The following is a 26,563-nucleotide window of genomic DNA, read 5'->3' as shown; positions in this document are numbered from 1 at the left end:
TAATCCCCCTCGTTTATTGGTTGGCTTTCATATACCTTTATCCCTGTTCAACAACCTGTGAGGAAAGCATTCTTATTTCCATTTTAAGTGAGAGCTCCAAGAGGTCATCACCTGCCCCTCACGTCCTAGCTAGTGTATGCTGCAGCTGGAGTCTCAGCATAAGTCAGGTTGACTCGAAATCCCATGCTAGTAAACAAAACTCGTGGCTCACTCCTATAATCCCAGCACTTTGGGAGGCCGAGGAGGGCAGATCACTTGAGGTCAGGAGTTTGAGACCAGTCTGGCCAACATGGTGAAACCCCATGTCTACTAAAAATACAAAAATTAGCCAGGCATGGTGGTACACACCTCTAGTCCCAGCTACTTAGGAGGCTGAGGCAGGAGAGTTGCTTGAACCCGGGAGGCTAGAGGTTGCAGTGAGCCAAGATTGCACCACTGCACTCCAGCTTGGGTGACAGAGCAAGACTCTGTCTAAAAAACAAAAACAAGCAAACAAAAAAACCGTTGAGGTTAATTCAAATTTCACAATGCAGAGAAGAAATGTGATAACTATGAAGATGAGATTTGTAGGGACATACGAGTTTCTCTTCTGAGGGTTCTTATAGGATTGAAAGATGTAGCAAGTGCATTTATTGGAAAACAACCTCTGGGGGTACCAAAGTCAGTGTCCCACCCTGTCACCGTGTCACTGAACACAGCTCCCCTGAAGCAGCGTTGCTCAACCTCCTCAGTTCTTCCTCTTTGTCGTAAGACCATTTATGAGACATTAGCCAATTAATTTATGGCAAATATTGTCAGAGTCTGATTTGTCTTAATGAGACAGTGAACCTCTGAGCGATATCTCCTTGGGCCTGGAGCTTTGTGACCCCTCGGTCATCACTGTCACCGGCGTGCGTGCTCCACCAGGTGGCAGGAGAAGAACACAGCCCGGAGCTCTAAGTCTGAGGATCTAGGTGGGTTTTGGATAGGGAGGAAAGCACAACTGTCTTTTAAAAATAAAAATGTCCCTACTAAAATATTTAAATGTACTTTATTCATATACAAGGAAACTAAGAGATTTTCTTGATTTTGAAAACACAAATATGTACCTTTTTTACTAATTCTCATCTTTCCTTTCCTCACTCTTCCCTCTAAATTAAAGCCAGAGGCTGTGCAATCTTCAGGATGGTTTTGTCATTTATAACTTGATTTCTTTTTTCTTAGCTTCAGGCTTTCCAACCAGCCAGAGAAAAAGGTCTAATTAACGTTCTCATGCCCTCTGATTTCTGGTGTCCTTCCATTTTGCAAATGGCAGAAGAGTTTCAGGAGGGACTACCTTTCCCATCCCCCTTTCAGTCCCCTGTCCCCGCTGTTAGCTTCCCTCCTTCGATGGCTGTGACCTCTATAGCTGGGGCCAGGTAGAATTCTTTCTGCATGGAAGGCAGGAGTTGCGATGAGACTCCCAAGACAGCTGAATTTTTATATAATTAAAAATCCATTACCTAAGGGTAGGTTTGTTTGACTTTGACATACCAAGCTTCCAAAAATTTTATTCTTAAATTGTATCCTAAAACAACACATGACTTTTACACAAATCTGTATTTTAGCAGAACCAAAGCTAGTTATTTTTAACATAAAGTGTTTCACTAAAAGTTTTTATATCAGAATTTTAATAAAATAAAGCCATCTTCCATGGTGGAGTCAAGGATCTGTCAGGTGTTTCCGGTAAATATTTTTGTAGACTTAGCTACTTAGCATGACGTTTTCCTGGCACGACTTTTTTTCTAGAATTAGTTTTGCCTTTATATTTTCTTAGGGTCTAAAGCCAAAGGCAAAATTATCTATATTTATGTCTATTATCTATCTACTTAGCTCTGTACGCACACATATACATAATACACACTTTTAATAGTAGTAATACTATATTTCTACAATGTAGTCTCATATCCATTAGGATTGTTCTGAGAGACATATGGACTTTTTTTCTATAACCAAAATCAATTTGAAGAAAAATTGGTCATATTGCTTTCTTGTGTAATGTTGGCATTTGGGGGTCTGGCAAACTCAGGGCCATAATAGAATAGAAACTACTGGGTGTTCAAAGGCATTTTTTTACATGACTGGCCATCTTCTGTGGATATTGTTGCTCTAACTTTGCTTACCTACTGGTAATTTTCAGGCACCAAACAAAATTGTGAAAAAATTGTATACCTTTAGAATTGTAGTTGACTTTTTAAAGCCACATTCTGTATCTGTGGAAATAGGAAATTGAGACATCGCTTCCTTCTACCTGGAATTGTTCTCTAAGTTTATAGACTGTGATCCAGAGGAGTGTTCTGTTTATTTAGGAAGTAGATATCTAGGTGGAGAAAGTACAGTGCCCAGTGCCAGCCTAATAGCATCATGCCAGGCAATGACTTAGGCCCTGCAGCCACATAGACCTGAACTTGAGCCCATCCTGCTGTTGACTTCTGGCTGTGTGACCTTGAGAGCTGTTCTACTTCCATAGGCCTTAGGATCCACATATAAAGATCATAATAATAGTGCCCACTTTGGCCTGGTGTGGTGGCTCACACCTGTAATCCCAGCACTTTGGAAGACTGAGGCAGGTGAATCACCTGAGGTCAGGAGTTCGAGACCAGGCTGGCCTGTTGCAAAACCCGTTTCTACTAAAAATACAAAATTAGCTGGGCATGGTGGCAGGCACCTGTAATCCTAGCTACTCAGGAGGCTGAGGCAGGAGAATCACTTGAACCCAGGAGGCGGAGGTTGCAGTGAGCCGAGATTGTACCATTACACTCCAGCCTGGGAGATAGAGCAAGACTCCATCTCAAAAACCAAAACAAAGCAAAACAAAATAGTGCCCACCTCATAGGCTTGTTAGAAGAATTAAATGGAATGACTGCGTGTGGTAGCTCACGGCTGTAATCCCAGGACTTTGGGAGGCCGAGGAGGGCAGATCACTTGAGGTCAGGAGTTCGAGACCAGCCTGGCCAACATGGTGAAACCCCGTCTCTACTAAAAATACAAAAATTACCTGAGCATGGTGAGGCTGAGGCACAAGAATCGCTTAAACCTGGGAGGTGGAGGTTGCAGTGAGCTGAGATTGTGCCACTGCACTCCAGCTTGGGTGGCAGAGTGAGACCCCATCTCAAAAAAAGAATTAAGTGGAATGATATATGCAAAACACCCAGCAAAGAATTTTGCATCTAGTGAGTTATTAGTTAATATTGTAGTATGTACCCAATATATATAACACCCAGCAAAGAATTTTGCATCTAGTGAGTTATTAGTTAATAATGTAGTATGTACCAATATATATTTGTAGTCTTGTAATTAAATATTATCAGACTTTAGTTTCTAGCCATCTTGAAAATCTTTTCTGTTACAAATGAAGGAATCATATAACCCTAAAATCAAACAATTTTCTTTAATAATTTTTCTAAACTGAGGCTTGTTTCATGACACTCAGGTAATTATAATGTCTTTGTAATTTTAATTTCCCTCTTAAAAGAGGTATCTATGGCCTCAACTGTCTACAATTCTCAATACTCAATAAATTTTTTAAATCTCATCTCATTCTGACCTTCTGCAATTAACTTTTCAGCATTCTTGTTTTGCCTCCAATGGAAGCAGAAAAGATACTGTGTGAGCAAATACTTATTGAAATACTATCTGGAGCAATGAAAGCATGGTTGCTATCCTTAAGAAATTAAAATCTTGTTGCGAAGGAAAGATATAGACTTATATAATAAAATGTTTTAAAGTCCTTTAAATCAGTAATTTATTTTCTTTTCTTTTTTTTTTTTTTGTTTTTGTTTTTGTTTTTGAGACAGAATCTAGCTCTGTTGCCTAGGCTGAAGTGCAGTGACGGGATCTCAGCTCACTGCAACCTCCACCCGCCAGGTTCAAGCAATTCTCCTACCTCAGCCTCCTGAGTAGCTGGGACTACAGGCGCGTGCCACCACTCCTGATTAATTTTTTGTATTTTCAGTAGAGACGGGGTTTCACTGTGTTAGCTAGGATGATCTCGATCTCCTGACCTCGTGATCCACCCACCTCGGCCTCCCAAAGTGCTGGGATTACAGGCGTGAAGTGAGGATTTTTAACACTGCACACCAAAGAAGGAGGAGAGGGTTGAAGGCGTCACCGTCATAAACAATCTCAAGAAGGAAGTTTGACTTGAACTGAGCCTCATAGTTGAGTTTTTGTTTGTTTGTTTACTTTTTAACAGATGAAGACAGGAGGAAGATACTCCAGGCAGGGTAAAACATGAAATGAACTTGACCTTTGCATGAGCCAACACTTCCTAGAATTAATGAGGTGCCCGACCAGGCTGCTGCTGGAGTATTCACATGGGACTCAGCACGGGCAGGCATAGGGTTAGGTAGGTTTTAGGAGGTACCTAGAGTGCAGACAACTGAAACACTCCGTGTTTGAAACCCAGTGGTATTGGTCTTTACAATAAGAACATAGCAACCTTTCTGAGCAGAAGAGGAATGTGATGAAAACAGTAGGCTCGAATTAGTTTTGTGCTTATGTATAGCACACACTGAAGAAAAAGGAAGATCAGAATTCTGGATTCAATCAGCAGCCAGGTTGGAACGGTGTAGAAACCTGGCTATACAATGTAGAAACCACACTAATGGTGATTATGAGTAGCTGGCGTTCTATTGGAAAATGAAGACAGATTTCAAGTGTTTATATTCCACGTCCTTCTAATTAAATCTGTGGCAGCCTGGGCTCCTTGTGAGTTGAGCCTGGTGCCATCCTGAGAGGTCTCTCTACCATGAGCAGTTTGTAGGTAGTGAGTTCAGGAGGGCAGCCTTGAGAATTCTCAGCACCCGTGTTGGTTAGCACATTCCTTTCCAGCCCTTTCTTCCTGTGTGCGAGTCTCCAGGGCCCAGCTGCTGCACACACGGAGACAGGCTTTGGCTCTGCAGAGCAAGTTACCTTCACAGCTGCCAGAAGTTGCAGGACTAGGATTGTGTATGTAAACTGGGGAAGCACCAATGTGAAGCAAAAATGCAGGAGAGATCTTTTAAAATGGCTTTTTTTTTTTTTAAAGATGCAGAGTCTTGCTGTATTACCAGGTTGGAGTGCAGTGGCGCAATCTCGGCTCACTGCAACCTCCACCTCCCGAGTTCAAGCAATTCTCCTACCACAGCCTCCTAAGTAGCTGTGACTACAGGCGCACACTGTCATGCCTGGCTAATTTCTTTTGCATTTTAGTAGATACGAGGTTTCACTCTGTTGCCCAGGGTAGTCTTGAACTCCTGAGCTCAGGCAATCCACCCGCCTTGACCTCCCAATAAAATGACATTTTATGTGTCTCTACCATGGTACTGAAGAGGGTAGAATTCCACTGTTACTTCGTTTTATGGATTTTCAGAACTGTGAACAACTCATACATCTGCCTGTAAGACTTGGTCTCAGCCATTTCTTCCTCCGTTTCTCCCTTCCCCTCCTGTCCTCCTTCCATCCCTCCTTCCTGCTGAAATCCAGACTTCTAGTAACCATCACCAAAAAATATGGACTTTAGAGTCAAGGAGATCTGGGCGTAAATCCCCAGTCTTCCTTTCTACCTCTGTAGTCATGGAAAAGTTACTTTGCTCCTCTGGGCACACTTACTCCATCCATATATTAATTGCCTAATGCATGGGGTTTACAGTGGAGTTTCTATGAAACACTGTATGATGAGGTGGTGTCTCTAAGGGCCTGCTTTGGTTCATAGAAAATATTGAGGGCTCTATTCATGGTGGACACCAAGACCTTCCATAATATGGCCAAATCTAATTAGCCACCCTTCGTCAAATTTCCCTAAATTTGGGATGGAAAATAAATCTCATACTCACTGTTAACTCTGACCAACTGACAGTGTCTTCCTGGAGCTCTAAATTTAAAAACAGACTAAAAGCATGCCCAGGCTCTTTAGGAAAGAATGCCATAATCAGTGAGCTTTGCCTCTGAGGTTTATATTCTCCCATCCGGCCTCGTAAGAATGAACCCCATCACGCAGTGCGTCCAGTCATTGCTCCCACACACGGAATGTGTTTCTGGTTGTCCACACCTCTATTGACCTCATTCTCCTCCCCACCACACGTGCCCCTTCCCACACACGCGCACTACAGAAATGTCCTGGTCACTGTGCCTCTCGTACTCAATTCCTTCTGACCCTTCAAGCCACAGCTCCAAAACCTCCTCCTCTAAAAAAACTGAATGCCCAGAGTCAAAACTGCTTCTCATTTCACACTAGAATTTATTGTTGTGTTAAATGGCTACTGCCATTGTTGTAGATAGAATTTTTCTGAAGGGGAGGTTTAGGAATGCTTTCGACATCCGTGTATTACTTGACTTCTTTCTCTCCGTCGTTCTAAGATGTCAGAGAGAGGGGTGGGGTGGGAAGGGTGTGGACTCTGCCTGTAATACAGTGGCTGTTGCTCAGGGTGACACTGTGACTTTCAATGGCCAAAGTGGAGAAAGAGGCTGCACCAACAGGTCATATGCTCTTTCTGGTCTCAGATAACAAGCCGAAGGTTGTCAGTGGCTGGAATACCATTGGCCATCTGCAAAGGGAGTCGTTGCAGCTACTCTTTTCAGTGGAATCATTTACCTCCCTCAGGGACTTTCTTAGCAAGCCTAAAAGATTTTTAAACAAACAAGTCTCTTTGAAAATGAGGTGACAATGCACAGGAGTCATCATTTGGTCAGACTCCTTGTTCATCTTAAACTCTACACCCATATCCCTGGTTCGTGATACGGGGGGACCCCATACATGTCGGTTGATCATTGGAGGAAATGAATTAAGGAACTAAGCCATATTGAGGAGCAAGAATGTGTATGCTGGGGCCCCACCCCAAATGGGTTAAACTAGAACCTCTGAGGAGGGAACCTCAGGATGGCTTTGAAGGCTCCTTGGGTGATTTTGGTGTCCAGCTGGGGTCATGTGGCCTGCTTACCTCTTTACTTGCTGCCCTTGATAAGTGACACCCAGGATTGTCATGGGAGCTGAGAAATAACACTTCTGTCTCTGAATATGCCAGTCAAGTTTCACCTCAGGCATTAATCTCCTTGTCCACTCAAGAAACTTGGAGAAATAAGGGTCGATCTCAGATTAACTGTTTTCTTGGGGATTTACTTAATGATATTCAGTAGAGGGGTTAGAGTATCAAAGTCTGCAGCATGGAGGAGATGAGGCAGAGCCGGCTCTTCCGGGGTCTGTCCACATCAAGGGGCCCCGGATGTTGTTATTCTGTTCCTGAGCCTGGCCAACCTCACGTTTGCCCTGGGCTCCCGCTAGTGAGGTCCAGTCTTACATCCTCCTTAACTGTGGATGTTTGCCCTGGGGGGAGTCTGTGCTTCAGACAGACAGGCCAGATGTGACAAGTCGCTGCATCTAAAATGGAAGGTGTTTTGTTTATTTATTTCGTTTTAAATTTTGGCTGTTGATCACTTGCTTGTGCTGAAGAATCGGCATGCGTGTTGAGCCAGCCATTAATCTCCTGGGAGAGAGCTGTTGACATCCTGGAGGGTGGCACTCTTCCTGTTTACAGACGTTAAAGAGAAAGGCCCATGAGTGTCTCCCTGGGTGGCCAAGCCTGGTTCATGTGTGTGCTGTGCTGTGTGTTCCTTCTCCCCACACAATCACCGAGCCCGGCCAGGTGCAGCGGCTCATGTCTGTAATCCCAGCACTTTGGGAGGCCGAGGCGGGCAGATCACCTGAGGGCAGGAGTTCAAGACCAGCCTGACCAACATGGTGAAACCCCATCTCTACTAAAAATAAAAAAATAAAAAAAAAAAAAAAAAAAAAAAAATTAGCCGGGCATGGTGGTGAGTGCCTATAATCCCAGCTACTTGGGAGGTAGAGGCAGGAGAATTGCTTGAACCCTTGAACCTGCGAGGCAGAGGTTGCAATGTGCCAAGATCGTGCCACTGCATGCTAGCCCAGGCAACAAGAGCAAAACCGTCTGAAAAAAACAAATAAATAAAAAATAAATCACTGAGCCCCTCGCAAATGCCAGGCCTGATGCAAAGCATGGGGATGGATAGGGAAAGGCCCCACCTGTCCCTTGCTGTCTAGTTTATTTTGTTTTGTTTCTACATCTCCTCCTCTCTCCCCTGTGCTTCTGCAGAGGGTTGAACACAAATCCCCCCACCGTGTCTGCACTGGGGACATTGGCCTACGTCAAACATCTAGGGCAGCCTCAGCCAGGACAGGGCATCTCTCAAAGAGAGGAGCAGATCAGTCTGTCTGGATGGTGGTGGGAAGAGTACACACCAACACCAACTGTGTGTATATGATGACAAGTTTATTGGGGTATAATTTACTTCTAATAAAAATTACACTTTTGGCCGGGCGTGGTGGCTCACACTTGTAATCCCAGCACTTTCGGGAAGCTAAGGCGGGCAGATCACAAGGCCAAGAGATCAAGACCATCCTGGCCCACGTGGTGAAACCCTATCTCTTCTAAAAATACAAAAATTAGCTGGGCGTGGTGGGACACGCCTGTAGTCCCAGCCATTTGGGAGGCTGAGGCAGGAGGATCGTTTGAACCCAGGAGGCGGAGGTTGCAGTGAGCCAAGATCACGCCACTGCACTCCAGCCTGGCAGCAGAGGGAGACTCCATCTCAAAAAAAAAAGAAAAGAAAAAGAAGAAAGAAAACAAATTACACTTTTTAAAGGCATCATTAATAACTTTTGACAAATAGGTGCAATGACATAAGTGCCCCACAAGCAAGACTCAGGGCGGTCCCACCTGCCCAGAGCATCCTCTGTACCCTCCACACAGGCGAGCGCTGCCATGCCATCTGTCCCACACTTTTGCCTTTCCTGGAATGTCATGTTGAGGAGGTTGTAGAGTGTGTTACCTTCTGCAGCTGGCCTCCTTAGCATAATTGCTTTTGAGATTCACCCGTGTTGTGGCAGGTGTCTGCATTCATTTGATTTTCCTTGCTGAGGCGTGGTCTGTTGCATGGATATCATAATGTGTTTCTTCATTCAACATTTCATTGATATTTGAGTGTTTCCAGTTCGGGGCTAGTATGAATAAAAGTGCTGTGCACATTTGCACACAGATGTTCATCCGATGTGTTTTCCTTTCTCTTGGGTGAATACCTAGAAGTAGACCTCCCAGATGATAAGTAAATGCACCTTTAATTAGATTGAAAACTGCCCAACTGTCTTCCAAAGTGGCTGCACCATTAAGAACTCTGCCTTTTTCTTAACTCACTACCCCAGGACTGACTTTTCTGACCCTCTGCCCTCTACCTGGTCACTGTGCATGGCAGGTGGAATCCACCATGCCCGGGGGTGGCTCCACCTGCCGCTGTGGGGAGGAGCATTGGTGCTCACTGCACATAGATCTGCACCCTCCATGCCAGGCCGTGCCTGCCTTTCTCTACCTGGCACCTGGGGCCTCTGGGTGATGGTGTCCGACCTGCAGGAGCAGCAGCCTGACTGTGCCATCTCTCATCCCTCCAAATGATCTCTCTGTGGCACTTTCTAAATGACACATCAGCAGTGAAGACAAATAGGGAATAAGAGGCAGGAGATGAGACAGACACTCCCTGATGGAGCGGGTTCCATGTGGCCCTGGGCACTCACCTCGGGAGTGCTTGAGAAGGCCCAGTTCCTGCTCGCTCCATGAAGCCCTCACTCCTTGGCCAGATTTTGGAGAGAAGGAGTTTTTTTCAATAACTGCCCCTCTTGGTAGTCTTCCTAAGGAAGAACAAAAGAAATAAAACAGATTCAAAACTGTTGGCCTGCGCAGCGATTCAGGCCTATAATCCCAGCATTTGGAGAGGTCAAGGTGGGAGGATCTCTTAAGCCCAGGGGTTCGAGACCAGCCTGGGCAACATAGCAAGACCCCCATCTCTACAAAAATACAAATTAAAACATTAGTCAGAAATGGTGACACGTGCCTGTGATCCCAGCAACTTGGGATGCTGAAGTGGGAGAATCATGTGAGCCCACCAGGAGGTCAAAGTTGCAGTGAGCTCTGAGTGTACCATTGCACTGAAGGAAGGAAGGAAGGGAGGGAGGGAGGGAGGAAAAAGAAAAGAAAAAATAAGAAAAACCACAAAAAACTGTGCATATCCCAGTAGCTTGCTTCTGGGCTGGGTCTGCCTGTTGCCTAAAGGCTTTAAAAAAGAGCACAGAGCCATCTGCACTTGGACATCCTGGTGATGTGGCCTAACTTCTGACATCTGGGTCCTAAAAAAGAAGATAAGCCATGGTGTGTCCTTACTGAGAAGGCCTTAATTCCAAAGTGAGGTCTGGCAAACCCAACAGCACAGCACTCAGAGGAGAAGACACAGTTGTTTACTGACTCGAGCTGTCTGGCTTCCCAGGACCCTCAGCTCAACCATAGCACAGTGTTACCAGGATATCAGACGCCCAAGGGCAGTGCTGACGTGCAGCCTGCGACTGTGGCCACAGCACTCAGGTTAAAAAGAAACCACACAAAATTCATGTTTCTGCTTGTCCAGACTAGAAATTAATTCAACCCTGGCCTGTAGCAGCTATCTTTTCTATATCCAACTGGATGCATGAAGGCAGTCCTACCTGGTAGGGGGTGGTTGGAAGGATGAGAACTGTCTACAATTAACCTTTTCATTAGCACAGAAAATTTAGACAACCAAGGTCCCAGTTTCTCATGTGAAGGTCAGTTTCTAACATCTCTGTGGACATCCTAACTGATTCACCACACCATTGCGCGAAGGTACATTTCTATTGGTTTTTCGAAATGCTAAGAGGCGCTCTCAGGCAGTATTAATGTATGCACTTACGACTTCATAGGTGCCAGTACTGCACGAGGTTCCAGTCTAGTACTAGGTTCTAGTACTGCACTAGATACTAGCACTGCACTAGGTACTAGCACTGCACTAGGTACTGTGGATTTGAGGGGCCAGGGGAGAAGGAAACCATTCTGATTGTCAAGGAATTTCCTATATGGTTACAGAAACCACATTCATTAGAGAATGAATAAATTACCGTTGTGCTCCTATTAGACTATGTAAGAACTGTACAATGCAATGTCCTGGGGTTGAGGAGTATAGTTTTAAATCAACTATATCTGCAGCCTGTGAAAAATCTATTCCCCTTTTTCCTAGTTGCAGTTCACTCACCAGTTTCTCTGCACCCTACCGCGATGAGACCTCCCCTTCCATGGGCTAAACTAAACCCCAAGCAGTGCTGGCTGTTAATGATATGAGCACCGCGCCGGAGCTAGGGTCAACTGAGTCAGGAGAAGAATCCTTTGCAGTGCTGCAGGGCCCTAATTGTGTCAGGTATTTTGCCCAAATTAGCATGGCTGAGGATCGGCTGCTGCTTCTAAAACAGTCTAGAAGGACTGAGCCCTGTCTCCAAATTGCTTCGGCAACATTACTCATTCTCAGCACGACTCTGGTTTCCGCCGTCCCGGTTTACAGATGGGCAGCCTAAAGGGAAAGGATGAGATGGCTAAACTGAAAGTCACAAAGGAAATCCCAGGCCAACCTCACCCCCCGCACCAAGGCTTCCTCCAGCTGTGGTCTGCACCCCCACAGCCCCAGAATGCTGGGCGGTTTTCTCCGAGAATTGGAAACCTTTTCCCAGAGCACCCTCCTACAAAGCCGTACGCTGAATAACAAGATGGTTTCAGGACTTTTTCTAATCATAAGCCACCAGATTAGATAAGATCAACATGAAAGTCTCAGATATGCCTTAGGAATTTAAAGGAAGGACAGAAAAGGTTGAAATCTGTAGTGCATGGAAGAGGAGATGGCATGATCAGGATAATGTCCTGAGAATTAGTAGTAGAATCTTACAATGAAAAAGGGAGCTCCTCCACAGGCTCCCAACACATCAGCTGGTGATTATGTCCAGCACCAGGATGCCGGAGCGAGGCAGAGCCACTGGAACGCATCCTCGCCTGTGCCCTGCTCTGCTTATTAGACATAGCATCTAAATCACTTTTGCTCCAAAGGCATTTTTTCCCCTATACTGTTCATTCTTATTGTGCTTTCTAATTCATTACTTTTTTTTCTCCTACCTGAGCTGTTGGAGATTTAGTATTGACTGGCTTCTCTGTGTTTTTCTTTAGTCTAATTCATTATCACCAAGTCTGTGTTTTTGTGTGTGTGTGATCAATATACACACTTAGATTGGTTTAAAATAATTCCGTGGAGAGCCTCATTAGTGTCCTCGGATAATAGACGCAGGTCTCTGGGAGAAGGGAGAGTTCATCCGGGACCACGGTGACAGAGCCCACGAGTGCACCTCCCTGCGTGTGTGTTGAACATGCTAGAACATGCATGTGTATGTTGTCAGGTCCTCAGGCTGCATGAAGCTGCTGCGTGTGCACCGTGTCCCTGCTTGCGTCCCCACTGTTCGTACTGAGCTCTGTGAGAGCCCGCGGCGTCAGAGTGCAGCTCATTGAGACCCAGATGCCGCTTGGTTCTCAGTCTTCTGCATGTTTTTCACACCACTTATGTTTACTGAAACTACATCTTGAGTTGAGTGTTTGAGCAATTTGTTCTCGAGACCAATAAGGGCAAACTCCCTGAGTCAGAGCTGATGCCAGTGAACTGGTTGAGAAAGTGAAAAACATGGGAAAGAGGCTGAGAGGAAAGAACGCTGTGAGTGGGAAGAGAGGAGGAAGCACCTGTCAGAACCGGCTTCGTTCTTGTCTATTCATTCTTTAAAGGGCTTCTCTTTGTCCTTCATAAACTCCAGTGTTCCCCTGTCTCCCAGGCTGGGGTCGCCTTGCTCTTGCCACAGGCCAAAAAGAAATCACAGATTTCCTCTTGGCAACTTTTTTTGTTCTGTAATGGGATTTTACTGAAAGGCAGGAGGAAAAAGCCCTTGAGGTGACCAAAAGCTTGTTTTTAATGCATATGATGTAAGGTGAAAGCTTTAAGAAGGTAAACAGAGCTTGGCATGGTGGCACAAGACTGAAGTTCCAGCAGCTTGGGAGGCCAAGGTAGGAGGATGGCTTGAGACCAGGAGGTTGAGGCTGCAGAGAGCTATGACTGTGCCAGTCTACTCCAGCGACATAGTGAGACCTTGTCTCTAAAAATAGATAGGCAGATTGATAGATTGACTGATAGATAAATGATAGATAGATGATAGGTAGATAGGTAGATGGATAGATGACAGACATATAGCTAGATAGATAATAGATAGATTAATCCATGGATGATAGATAGATGATAGATAAATAGGTAGATAGATAAATGATAGATAGATAGATATAGATAATAGATCAATCCATTAATGGATAGATGATATATAATTGATTGATTGATAGATGATAGATAGACTGGTTGAGAGATGATTGATAGAAAATAAACCTGTTTTTTAGTTTATTCACAAAGTGGCACAAGCATCATCTCATTCCATTTTAGCACATTTCACCCCCACCCCCAAATTATGCCTTAGCATTTAACAACCCCCCACCAAAACTCACCTCTGTTTCCCCCTCATGTCTTCATTTCGCAGTTTGTTGAGCACTGGTCTTGATATTAGGTTTACGGTGACAGAGAAGCCACAAGCTCCCTTTTATTACAAAGATTCCATTTCCATGTGACTGTATTTACTACTGTCGGTTCTCCATATCCAAGGGTTCTGCATCTGCGGATTCAAGCAACCTCCCTTGGATCAAATACTTGAAAAAAAGAAATGGATGGTTGCATCTGTACTGAATTTGTACAGACTTTTTTCCTTGTCATTATTCCCTAAATGATACAGTATCACAGCTATTTACATTCGCACTTACATTGAATTAGGGATTATAAGTAGTCTAGAGGTGATTTAAAGAATATCGGAGGATGTGCTTACTTTATATGCAAACACCACACATTTTATATCAAGGACTTGAATATCTGTGGATTTTGGTATCTGCAGAGGTGTCCCAGTACCAATGTTCACAGACACCAAGGGATGACTGTGCTCTCATTTGTGATCATATATGTTAAAAGTGTCCCTCTGAATTAGAGAGGGAAGCTGTCACTAATATTTTAGAACAGGCCACCCTGATCAGTCTTTAGTGAGTGGAGCATCTCTGCCTGAAAACATCTAAATCCAAATTTTTTTTTGTTTTTTGAGACGGAATCTCACTCTTGCCCAGGCTGGAGTGCAGTGGTGTGATCTCTGCTCACTGCAACCTCCACCTCCCAGGTTCAAGAGATTCTCCTGCCTCAGCCTCCTGAGTAGCTGGGATTACAGGTGTGCCCACACCCAGCTAATATTTGTATTTTTAGTAGAGACAGGGTTCCACCATGTTGGTCAGGCTGGTCTCAAACTCCTGACCCTTCTGATCCTCCTGCCTTGGCCTCCCAAAGTGCTGGGATTACAGGCGTGAGGCACCATGCCTGGCTCAAGTGTTTCATAAGGAAAGGAACTTCAGGTACACCACAGAGTGTCTGGAGAAATTTTAAAATTACTAATGGGGTATGTGCTCAAACATTGGCCCCTGAGGAAGCATTTATGCCCATGAGGATTCCTGCCCTCAAAAATGTAACTGTGGGCCGGGCGCGGTGGCTCAAGCCTGTAATCCCAGCACTTTGGGAGGCCGAGGCGGGTGGATCACAAGGTCAGGAGATCGAGACCATCCTGGCTAACACGGTGAAACCCCGTCTCTACTAAAAAAATACAAAAAACTAGCCGGGCGAGGTGGCGGGCGCCTGTAGTTCCAGCTACTCGGGAGGCTGAGGCAGGAGAATGGTGTGAACCCGGGAGGCGGAGCTTGCAGTGAGCTGAGATCTGGCCACTGCACTCCAGCCTGGGCGGCAGAGCGAGACTCCGTCTCAAAAAAAAAAAAAAAAAAAAAAAAAAAAAAAAAAACACAATGTAACTGTGTCATTAGATACACACAAAAAATGATACTATGAATGTTTCAGTGCTGCGTGAGTTTAAGGTATTGCTGACCCTAGCCATTCAGTGATTGGAGATTAGACTAGACCCACTTATTAATCCATCCATCCATTAATTAATTATTCAATTAATATTTATTGAACATCTACCATGTGTCAGGTTCTCTTTTAGAACTGCGAGTGTATCATACATTTTTATGTTACCCACCATGCTAAGTACATAGCAAGACTCAGAAAACACATATGATTAGACACTGAGAATGCTATTTTTTGGCGCCTTTGGTCATAAAATGTTAGGACCCAGAAAAGCAATTGTTAGCTTTGCCCCCTAACTCCCAAATGCTGTTGTTGTTCGGAAGCTTTTCAGTCCCTCAAAATCATTCAGGAAGATAAATGAGTAAACTTTGCAGCACTAATTGACTCTTCAAATTTCAACATGATTTATGCCCTGTTTTGTTTATTGCTCAAATAAGCAAAATCGGAATGGATTGTGTGATTATTTTGAAATATAGTTAAGTCCAGATCACTTTATTCTTCCTGCATCATTTCTTTAACTAATCCATCTCTACCCAGGAGATGATTCATCACCGAGCCTGCCAGGGATTCTTTAAAATAAATGAATAAATAAGAAGAAAGAAAGAAAAATGAAGGAGGACCACTAAGTAGCCCCCAAATAAATCACTGTACACCTTCCTGCATTCTCTTTCTCTCTGCCTGTCTTCCTTGCTCTCACACACACCTCTAAGAATTTCAGAAGAATCCAAGACATGCTGGAAAATCATTTGATGCGGGGAATTGGGGCTTAAGCCAAGTGTGCTGCCCTGGCCTCCATGTGCGAGGTGGGGCCGGGCACTTCTGCAGGAAGCCAGCTGGGGCCAGAAGCCCATGGGGTGGACAGGGCAGCAGGTCAGGGTCAGCTCCTCCAGGGTTTGCCTCTGCCTTGCCCTCTGAGGGTCTCCACTTTGTCCCTTCAGGCAGTTGGAGATATTTCCCCCTCTGACTAAATCTTCACGCAGATGCTGGTCAGTTACCCGGCCCTGAGCAAGTCGCTTTGGGCCTTGGTGGAACCAGGAAATGAAGGGACGTTCGCTTCCTATGGCTGTGGTGAGAAATCGCCACAAACTTCGTGGCTTAAAACAACAGAAATTGCCCCTCGCAGTTCTGGAGGCCAGAGATGTGGACACAGTTGAAATGACAGTGACAGAGAAGGGTGTGGAAGAGAGGAGCGGGGCTGCAGTCATGCCCAGGACACTGACTTTTAAAGGGTGGTCAGAGAAGATCCCACAGGAGACGAGGACCAGAGAGGGAGGTGAGGGGAGGGCTGGGACAAGGGGCGGTCCTGAACATCGAGACAGAGAAGCAGCAGCGGAATCGTGCGCAGCGAGAGACCACCCAGGCCCAGGACAGGGAGGCCACGGTCTTTGGCACCTCGATGGACACAGAAGATCTTAAGAGAAGCAATTTCACTTTCAAAATGGATGGAAGCCATATTGCAGTGGGTTAGGGACAGGGGAGAAGGTCAGAAAGTGGCCCTCGGATTTGGACCAGTCACTGGGTTGGATCAAGACCGGTAGGGGTTGGACTGATGATGGGTGGAGAGGCTGCGTGGGGGGAGGTGCTCATGGGTGGGTGGAGAGGCTGCGTGGGAGGAGGTGCTCAGAGGTGGGTGGAGAAACTGCCTGGGAGGAGGTCCTGGTTGTCTGCATTTCCTTTGGGAGAACAACTTTAGGGAAAGGAAAGAGACTGGTGGAGCAAAATCCCAGAGGCTGAAGCAGCATAAAAGTCTATCCTCCGTGGAAAAACTTGCAGGAGCCAAAAGCACAGATTCCTTAGTGAAAGACACCAACCTGAAAGGCTATACTTTGTATGATTCCGACTATGTGACATTCAGGAAAAGGCAGACTTACAGGAGCGTAAGCAGAGCTGTGCTTGCCAGGGTTTGGTGGGGTAGGAAGGATGAATAGGCAGAGCACACAGAGGTTCAGAGACCCAAAAGACGTCTGTATGATCAGGTGCAAGACAGACGGATTTGTCACAACCCAGAGAAGACACAGGCAAAGGGTGAGCCCTAATGTCAACTATGGGACTTAGTTAATAATGATGTTTCAATATTGGTTTATCAACTGTACCAAATGCACTACACTCATGCAAGATGTTTGTAATCTGGAAAACTGAGGGCAGGGGAAGAAGGAGGATATGGGAGCTCTCTGTAGTTCTGTTCAGTTTTTCTCTAAACGTGAAACTGCTCTTAAAAAAATTAAGCTTATTAATTAGAAAATAGTAATAAATAATAAAAGTTTACCAGGAAGGTAAATGGAAAGGAAAGTATTTGATAGTTCTAGGCTGGAACAAAAAAGGAGGTACAGGAGGAAGTGCTGGCCGAGACGGGAAGGGGATGCCTGGTCACTGGAGACTGAGAGGAGGGAGGAGCAACAGGTACTTCAGTGTGTCCAGGAGGAAGCACGTCTTTCTGCAGGGAAACGGAATCTGGGCCAAGCTGGAGCCACCCAGAGGCAAAGGCTGAGAGTGAGGCTGATGGAGAGGGAAGCCCTGTAGGCAAAAGGAAGAGGAAGAGGGAGTGGGAGTGGGTGTGGGAGGGAGAACCTTCAGTGCCCCTCTGTCTGCCCCACACCTCCTTGTCCCTTTAGAGTAAGGAGGCAGTAGGTACAAGAGAGATGTGAGGAGAGCAGGAAAGACTGGAATTGGCATTGAGGACAGACGTGTCTCACACCTCTGGGTGGTTGTGATGATGGGAATGGTTAGTGGCCAGCTGAGGTTGGAGACATTGCATTTGTCATTCTCAAAGGTCGAGGTGTTGATGTGGAGGAGGTAGATTCAGCATAAAACCAAGTTGGGCATTTGCTAGTCTGGGCAGAGAAGGAGTTGTGTGAGGAAAGCCATTCAGTAGGGGATTGGAGCAGAGGATGAATGACCACCAAGTGGCTCATCAAAAAGGAAATTCCCACAGTGGAGAAGAAGTTGGAAAAATCACTCTCAAATCCTCTTTTAACTTGAAAGTAAAAGTATCTGATATCCTGCAAGAAACCGAATTCCAATGCAAAAATGTAAGTTCCTTTCATAGGAACAGATGTGGAGAATATGATTGAGGATTGAGACCCTAAACCCAGTCTCCCGCCTGACACAGGGATTGAACCCATTTGTGTTTTGCTACAGAGTTCCATGGAGTAAATTTGTCCCAATATCTGACATGTTACTGGGTCTTTAAAAGAAATTACATGTAGTTGTTGTAATAACATTTTATCAATATTCAACCATCGATCCTTTCTAATTAAGTGAAGGGTTAAGGGAACACACATATACATCTATACATTCACATATATGTGTTGTGTGTATTATATTGCATGGTCAAATTATTTACCAGTTTATCAATAAATAAACCAGCATTTATGGAATATCTGCTGGGAAGTTCTGTGCTACCTATTTTCACATACAATAGATTATTGATTCCAACCCTATGAGGCAAACATGATTATTCTCATTTTATACAGGGAAACAAACTTGGATCCAGTTACTCTATTGCCCCAAGCCCTTTGCTCCTAGTGGCAGAATTCAGAATTAAATTTACAGCTTCTTGGAATTCTTTCCATGACTTCACAGCTTCCTGCCCATGAGGGACATCCTGGTGTTTTTGAAGACAGATTGCCGCAACTCACTTCTGTCATCTTGGAGTCATTTGTTTAACTTACAGAGACTGAGAAAGATTGAGAGGTTGAGAGAGTCACTAGCTAGCACAAAGAAAATAATTACCTCTTTGGACTATGCTAGAGTTTATAAATTAATAGCCATTGTTTCTCTTGAATTTCATGACCATGCTGTAGGAGGAGGGTAGCTATTGTTCCCATAGGAGAAAATCAGACACAGAGAGTTGCTGAAGGCCGTGTGATCCGTACAATCCATAGGGTTGGGACTAGGATGCAAACCTTTTGATTCCTAGGGTGGTTCTGTGGAAACTCCTGTAAAGTGTTGGTGGTGAGGGACGGGAAATGCATCTTAGCTTATGGAAGAAGTAAAGGACTTCTTGAGCACAGGTGAGCACAGGTAATAAAATTGGAATTAGTGAATCACCATGGCGTATTGGCCCTAGTGTTCACGCAGTCTTGCAAAGCACTCCGTATTATTTCCAGTTAGCATTTACGGGAATTTACATCTGTCATATCAAAGAAAAGTTAATCCCCTGCTGTTTCTGAATATCTTAGACACCTATTGGAAATCATGATCTAACAAATTGAATTTCAATATTCAGTAAGGCAATGGAGTTTAAGTCTTTCTGATCCCCCACTCTGTCCTCTGTGCTTAGAAAATTCCAAATAAACACAGGTAAAGTGAATTTGTTAGGCTTATCTCTAAACTTGCAAAAGGATCTTTGCTGAGAGCCACCTCTAGAACCTACCTTTATTTACAAATTTATTTGTTTGTTCATAGGCACATATTGAGGGCCTGTGCTATGCTACATATGGAATTCTTTTTTTTTTCAGTTTTTGAAATCAAGGTCACAGTATGTTGGGAGGGAAATTATCTGACTTTTCATTTCTATTTAGGACAATTTTTACAGCCAATGAGATATAAGCTCCAGCCTCAGCGATAGAGCAAGACTCCTTCTCAAAACAAAACAAAACAAAACAAAACAAAAACCATGCAAATGTTAAAAACTCATCTGTTAACAGAACCTGCAATATTAGGACTTGCTTGCGTCTTCTGATCGCTGGGCAGCTGCCTTCCCAGCTGGTTTCTAAGCAGCAATGTCTTCTCTGAATTGGCATCATCGCTCTACCCTCAGGCTTCCTGGCTTCTCCAAACCCAGACACTTCATCTAAAACTACCTGGGGCATTCTGGACTCTCCAGCCTCCCCCATCTCTCTTTACTCTACATGTATTCCTTGTTTTTCCTGGTCGTTGTATTCAGCCATTGCTTTTGTATTTTCTATTGATTCCAGTCCACCATGTCCTTAGCCCCTTCACCTTCCTTCCCTTCCTGCCTCATCTCCTTTGTTCATGCAACCCCTAAAATGCAGCATCCTCCCTTTCCAAAGGCCATTCAACCATTTCCCTCTACAGATGAGTGGGTGCATTCCCAGCTATGTCTTCTGCATAAGAAATATATGTATATATATAATGTATTTATTTATTTATTTTTGAGGCAGAGTTTCCCTCTGTTGCCCAGGCTACAGTGCAGTGGCACAGTCTCTGCTCACTGCAAGCTCTGCCTCCCGGGTTCACGCCATTCTCCTGCCTCAGCCTCCCGAGTAACTGGGACTACAGGCACCCACCACCATGCCTGGCTAATTTTTTGTATTTGTAGTAGAGACTGGGTTTCACCATGTTAGCCAGGATGGTCTCGATCTCCTGACCTTGTGATCCAACTGCCTTGGCCTCCCAAAGTGCTGGGATTACAGGCATGAGCCACTGTGCCCAGCCCCACATAAGAAATATTATAGCTAAGTGATGGGATGCTTACCTGACAGAGCCCAGCAGGCTCAGCAGAACACAGATATCATTCTTCACGTGGAGGGGTGTCATCCAAGAGAAACACGAAAATGAATCTTTTCTGCATGTTGGAGACAACAGTAGCTACAAAATATACTGAAATATTTAATACTTATAAAAGTGTTAGCTCTTTCATTTTTCCCACCATGACCTTATTCACTATAACCTTTAAGTACTTAGACAGGTTTTGTTGTAGTGGTATTGGTATTTAATCAGTACATTAAGGATAAACAATGTAAGTGAGGTTTGAAAGGAAATACATCTTTCAATTTATCCCCTTCCTCCCTCTCTCTCTCGGCTTGTATCTATCAACACAAACCAACACAAAACCTGATGCCACCAGGTTTGTAAGTTCATGACTGCTTGATACCTAGAAAAGTTATCTTCTAGGAGAACCAAAGATGGAGACACAAATTGTGGAGATAGATCACTGCATGGCTCTGCATTTTAATTTTTAACTCTGACTGTTCTGGAGAGTTAAGAAGTGATCCAGAGACCTCACTGCATGTTCTCTCTTAATGAGTATTTACTATTTGGGTTAAACAATGATAGACCTATTTGAGCTTCATATAAATTATATACATCTGAAGAAACCTAATAGAGACTAACTGAGACATATTACTTAGTAACACAAGAGACAAGCTCTCGAAATGGATAGCATGGAAGGAGAAAAGAGTTAAGTTATAGGTAGGGGATAAAATTGCAGCAGCTTAAATTCTTGGTTCCCAACATTTTGCTTTGTTTTTGTTTGTTTGTCCAATTTTCAGGGATCCTCAAAGTCTGGACCCACCAGAAGTCAGCAATGCAAAACTTCAGTATGCAGGATGGGGCCCTAAAGGCCAACAGCTGGTAAGCCAATCAAGTTTGGTAACTATATTTGGGTTTTGAGGAAGTTTCCATTTTCTAAGCTGAATGGGTCTCACTATACTCAGCCTGTATATGGTGTTGTGTGTGTGTGTGTATGTGTGTGTATGTGTGTGTGTGTGTGTGTGTGTGTGTGTGTGTGTGTGTGTGTAAATTAACATCTGGACAAATACACCAGGGTGTCTGAATATGTAAAAGGGTCATTTCGTTTTAGATAGCAAATTCTCCTGAAATTGGAACAGCGTGTGCTTGGTTCCTACATCTGACATGGTTGAAGTGGTGCCTAACTGTAGCTGTGTCTGTGGACTCCAGATGAATCGTGAGCTCAAAGAGATCAACTTCATTAAAAGTACTGCAAATGAGAATGATCCAAATGGTTTTATCATCAAAAGATGCTCCAGGAACTCAGACTTCTTTCTGTGGAGGGTTTTTTGTTGTTGCTGTTGTTTGTTTTTTTGAGACAGAGTTTCACTCTTATTGCCCAGGCCAGGGTGCAAGGGTGTGATCTCAGCTCACTGCAACCTCCACCTCCTGTGTTCAAGCGATTCTCCTGCCTCAGCCTCCCGAGTAGCTGGGATTACAGGCGTGCACCACCACACTCAACTAATTTTTGTATTTTTAGTAGAGACAGGGTTTCACTATGTTGGCCAGGCTGGTCTCGAACTCCTAACCTCAGGCAATCCACTCACCTCAGCCTCCCAAAGTGCTGGCATTACAGGCATGAGCTACCACACCCGGCCTCTGTGGAGGGTTTTTTAAGCAAGTAGATTTGCTGGCCCCGATGGAGCCCGGCCAATCCCATCAACATGCAAAATCCCCCATGGCCATTGCAGCCCTCTCAGTTTCTATCAGCTGTTTTCATGGATTCCTTCTCAAATTGGCAAAACTGCCGGGTTTCTGTGAACGGGAAGGATGGTGCAGTGAAAACGGCCCTGAACACTATTTCTAAGATGAGGGCTCCCACCCTGGTTCTCACTGTGGAGCTGGCCTTGCACGGCGCCTCCAGCTGTCAGGCTGCAGGCAGCAGCCCAGCCATGTAGTAAAGGATATGGAGAATATGATCCCTCAGGTTTTTCCAACTCTAGCCTTGCATTTGACTAAAACTTGATTATATTTGTCCGTTCTGTGCAGCATTTTTTAAGAGACTGTATTGCCACGTGCAGAAAGTCCCTCGGGTTTGAAGGTCAGGTGACATGGTTGCCATTTTCAAGTCACCATTTTCTTCTGCCTCTTTAAGCTGATTACCTAAGCCTGCATTTGTAAAGCTCCTTTTTCCTAAAATAGCACAAAAAATGATCGTATCTGAAAGCTCACATAGAATTGTATTGGATAGGCTGTCATCTATCTTACAAATGAAAATAGTCTTATTTCTCCCCATAGTACAATCGCATTTTCTTGGTTATGCATTAATTCCACTGTCTTGAATTGGTTTGAAAAAAAACAAGAGCATAGAGGCCATGAAACTATTAATATTTTAGCTGTGATGATCATGTCTCTAATGCTAAAACTGAGGACAGAGGTTTTGAAAAGCGAATGTAGCTGATCAAAATCACAGGGTGACAGGAGGAAGTGAGGAAGTTGAGAGCTGACCTTGACCAAGGAACACCAACCCATCAGTTCAATCACAACAAAGAGATAAAATTTGTCTTTTCTCAAAGGCATTAACTCTTAAAAAGGGAAAAAATGCAATTTGATAGGAGATTGTAGAAGACCTAAGTTTTCAGGATGTGCAACTGAATCTCTAGTAGTTGACCTTAAAACCCTCTGAAAGTCTGTGAGTGAAGAGATTTCCAGTATCCATCAAATCATCTGTCAAAGTGGCCATTACACCTCCGTAGAGAGCTCTCCCTGCCTGCTGTGGATCCATTACAAGCCAGTACCCACAGCTCTGCGCCTGGCCTCATCACACCACTGCAGGGAAAAGGATAGGAATGTGTAACGTTACTGATTGATCATTGCCCAGCCTTTTTATAGTAGTCAGGAGAAGACCATCATAACGTGACCACATGTCAAGGTCTCTTTCCACCATACCTGCAGCCTCGCTCCTTATCACCCAGTGGCTCTAACTCAGTATGTGGACTCCTGCCTCATTGTCTGCACATGCAAATAAACCGGGTCCCTTAGTAGAGTTGGTACTTGTCATCCTGCCTCTGGGAACAGCTTGTAACATAAAGGAAATCTAACCCTCAGTAAAAGGAGTTGCTGTGCATGCATGTGTGTGTGTGTGTGTGTGTGTGTGTGTGTGCATGCACAGACTTTAGAATTAAGTCTATAATTGTCCTCTTGAACAACTGACCTTCATTCATGTCCTGTCATGTTCCCTTGGAGATGAGAAGGGGAAAATGATTATAGAAGTTATCATGTTTAACCTCTTACAGAATAAGTAGCAACAAAACAAAGTAAATGACAACTTCTCAGAGAAAGCTTCCTGACACCTCCCCAACACACACACACACACACACACACACACACACACACACACAGTGGTAGGTAGCCATCCTGGGGCTTCAGGTCTCACCGTGCAATCTCCCAGCACACACGATCTCTTGTTGCTTGTAGACATATCTCTGTCCTTGGTTAGGTGGTGATATGGTTTGGCTCTGTGTCCCCCCACCCAGATCTCACCTTGAATTATAATAATCCCTACGTGTCAAGGGTGGGACCAGATGGAGATAATTGAATCATGGGGGCAGTTTTCCCCATGCTGTTCTAGTGATAGTGAGTTCTCACGAGATCTGACGGTTTCCCCCTTTGCTCGACACTCATTCTGTCTCCTGCTGCCCTGTGAAGAGGTGCCTTCTGCCATGATTGTAAGTCTCCTGAGGCCTCCCCAGCAATGCAGAACCGTGAGTCAATTAAACCTCTTTCTTGTATAAATTGCCCAGTCTCAAATATTTCTTTATAGCAGCATGAGAACGGACTAATGGAGGTACCCTGAGTCCACACAGTGAGCCTGTTTCATCTTCATATTCTAACACACCCAGCACAATGCCTGGTACCCAGTACACATTTATTGAGGTAAAAGATGAAAGCACAAACAGATCGATTAATTCATTAGTTAATGTATTTTTGTGGTTTCAAACCACTTCAGCATGAAGAATTGGATGGTGGCAAATAGCCAGCATCTATGAATAGGACAGTACTAGAGGTGACAGAAATTTGACTTCCTTTCTGCTTTAAAGAAATGAATGTTCAGGTAAGTAATAACTGTTAATACTTGAGTTTAGTACCAAAGGTGCCATATGCTTGTGGAACGTTTGAGTTTTTAAATCCATTTGACCTTTAAGAGCATTATGATACATGCATGTACTGAGCTTAAGAGGCAATATAGGTTGTTGTTGAGTGATTGCCCTATGTGCTGGAGCAGGGGCCGCCTTCTTCTGCAGAAGGTCAGATAGCACATGTTTCAGTCTTTGCGGACAGATGGTTTCCAGCACAATGACTCAGCTCCCTTACTGCAGCATGGAAGCAGCTGCAGACAGTATAGACAAGATGGGCATGGCTGTGTTCCAATAAAGCTATAATTCCCAACACAGGTGGTTTGGCCTATGGGTTATAGTTTGTTGACCCCTGTTTCAGGGGATCATATGCTCTCTTGGTTGTTCTTATGAGGAAAGCCTGATGCCAGAGCCACCACCTCATGACAGGTACTCCCCACACCTGCTCTGTCTGCACAGAAAATTCACAACTCAAGAGCAGGCCTTGCAAGACCTAACCTATTAAGTGATGCCAAGCAACACACCCCTCATTGCCATTTTATTTTAAAAAGTAAATATTGCTCCCTAAAGTCAACCTACTCTAATTATAATGAGTCAGATTGAAGTGAGTAATTCTCCTTTGGGAGCAGAGAACACAGCTGCGGTTGAAGTTTGCAGTGAGCTGTGGGAACATGTAGCCTCCTTTGCTGAGTGATTTCAGCGCTGCCTTTGGGTCCGGAGCTCCTGTATCACAGGAGACGACCCGGGGAACCAGGGGGGGGTGAGGGCATCTTTTCCCAGTGCCTCGATGTGGTTGCCAAATAGTGACTCTTACCTTTTAGAGTAAGTGTTGTGAGACCCACAGAACGTTCCTCCAGTAGCAATGACTGCAGGGAGAGTGGCCTGTGTGTTGTTAGTGGAGTGGGTGGGAGGAGGCCCCAGGCTGCCAGAAGCCACTTCTGTGATGATGCTGGTCTGGGGCTGGAGTTTAAGATGAATGATAAGATTGCTTCCAGCTGTCTGCTGAGGGCCCAGGATGTGATCTAGGAAATAGATTTGGCCAGATTAAATAGGATTAAAGGAGAAATCCTATGTAAAATGTTAACACACTGTCTCTCCTTTGCTTCCTCTTCCTCCAAACTGGAGTGGTCAGTCGGGAAATATAAACGTTCAAAACATGTGCTGTTTCAATGTATTTCTCTATACCACTTCTTTCCTCATTTTGTCCTCTTCAGATGAATCTTCCTAAACTGAGATTTCCTCCATGTTTCTTCTTTTTTCTTTCTTTTTTTTTTTTTTTTAACTGAAATCTCCCTCTGTCACCCAGGCTGGAGTACAGTGGTGCGATCTCTGCTCACTCCAACCTCCACCTCCTGGGTTCAAGCAATTTTCCTGCCTCAGCCTCCCAAGTAGCTGGGACTACAGGTACGTGCCACCACACCTGGCTAATTTTTGTATTTTTAGCAGAGATGGGGTTTCACCATTTTGGCCAGGCTGGTCTTGAACTTCTGATCTCAAGTGATCCACCCACCTCAGCTTCCCAAAGTGCTGGGATTATAGGCACGAGCCACTGGGCCCGGCCCTCCATGTTTTTTTTCTTTGATCTCTTCATGAAGTCCTGCCCCTACTATGTGTTTTTCTGTTTATGGGAGGTTTTGTTTCTGCTGACCTAGAATGTGATTACATTGTCTGGTTTAGGAATGCCCATGTATTTCCTGATATGATATTTCTGCTAGAGACATTTCCTAGAAGCACATGGACTTTGAGGGCAGCTGCGGTGGCCTTCCTTGTTCTTAGCACACGCACTTGGAGTTGGAGCTGCCTCGGGGTGCATTTGCAGGTTGATCTGCAAGGGCAGGGAGCTCATGTGAATTTCGTACTTCATCATGTTTTCCTGTGGAAACAAGTGCCATGGAAATGTTCTCAAGGAAGACTGTGCAACGTTAGACAACATTAAGAATTCAAAGCCGGAATCTTTGCCGGTACACTCGGAAGATCAGAGACAAAGTGAATGGGTCTCTCTTTGGTTGGCTTGCTACCATGACAGTGATAAATGTAGAACTTTGAATGGGAAATGTAATGTGTCCATTGGGAAGTCTTCAATGCAGAGACAGCGTCAAAATGTGATGGATGAAGCGCAATGGAGTAGTTAGCTGGGAAACCTG

General features: G+C 44.6%; 1 protein-coding gene across 5 annotated transcripts in view; it reads left to right on the top strand.

Moving 5' to 3' along the window:
• The window catches only part of DPP6 (dipeptidyl peptidase like 6), a 1,193,304-nt gene that overhangs the window by 940,146 nt on the left and 226,595 nt on the right, over positions 1 to 26,563 (top strand). For all 5 annotated transcript variants that reach the window (XM_033192337.1, XM_033192339.1, XM_033192336.1 and 2 more), the window contains one exon: positions 21,105 to 21,186. In XM_033192337.1, coding sequence (XP_033048228.1) covers positions 21,105 to 21,186 — 82 coding nt within the window. The remainder of the gene's footprint in view (positions 1 to 21,104; positions 21,187 to 26,563) is intronic.

The sequence above is a fragment of the Trachypithecus francoisi genome, unplaced genomic scaffold (genome assembly GCF_009764315.1).
Source record: "Trachypithecus francoisi isolate TF-2019V2 unplaced genomic scaffold, Tfra_2.0 Lachesis_group4, whole genome shotgun sequence".
Taxonomy (NCBI): domain Eukaryota; kingdom Metazoa; phylum Chordata; class Mammalia; order Primates; family Cercopithecidae; genus Trachypithecus; species Trachypithecus francoisi.
The sequence above is the reverse complement of the archived record's forward strand: the minus strand, read 5'-3'. Positions and strand labels throughout refer to the sequence as shown.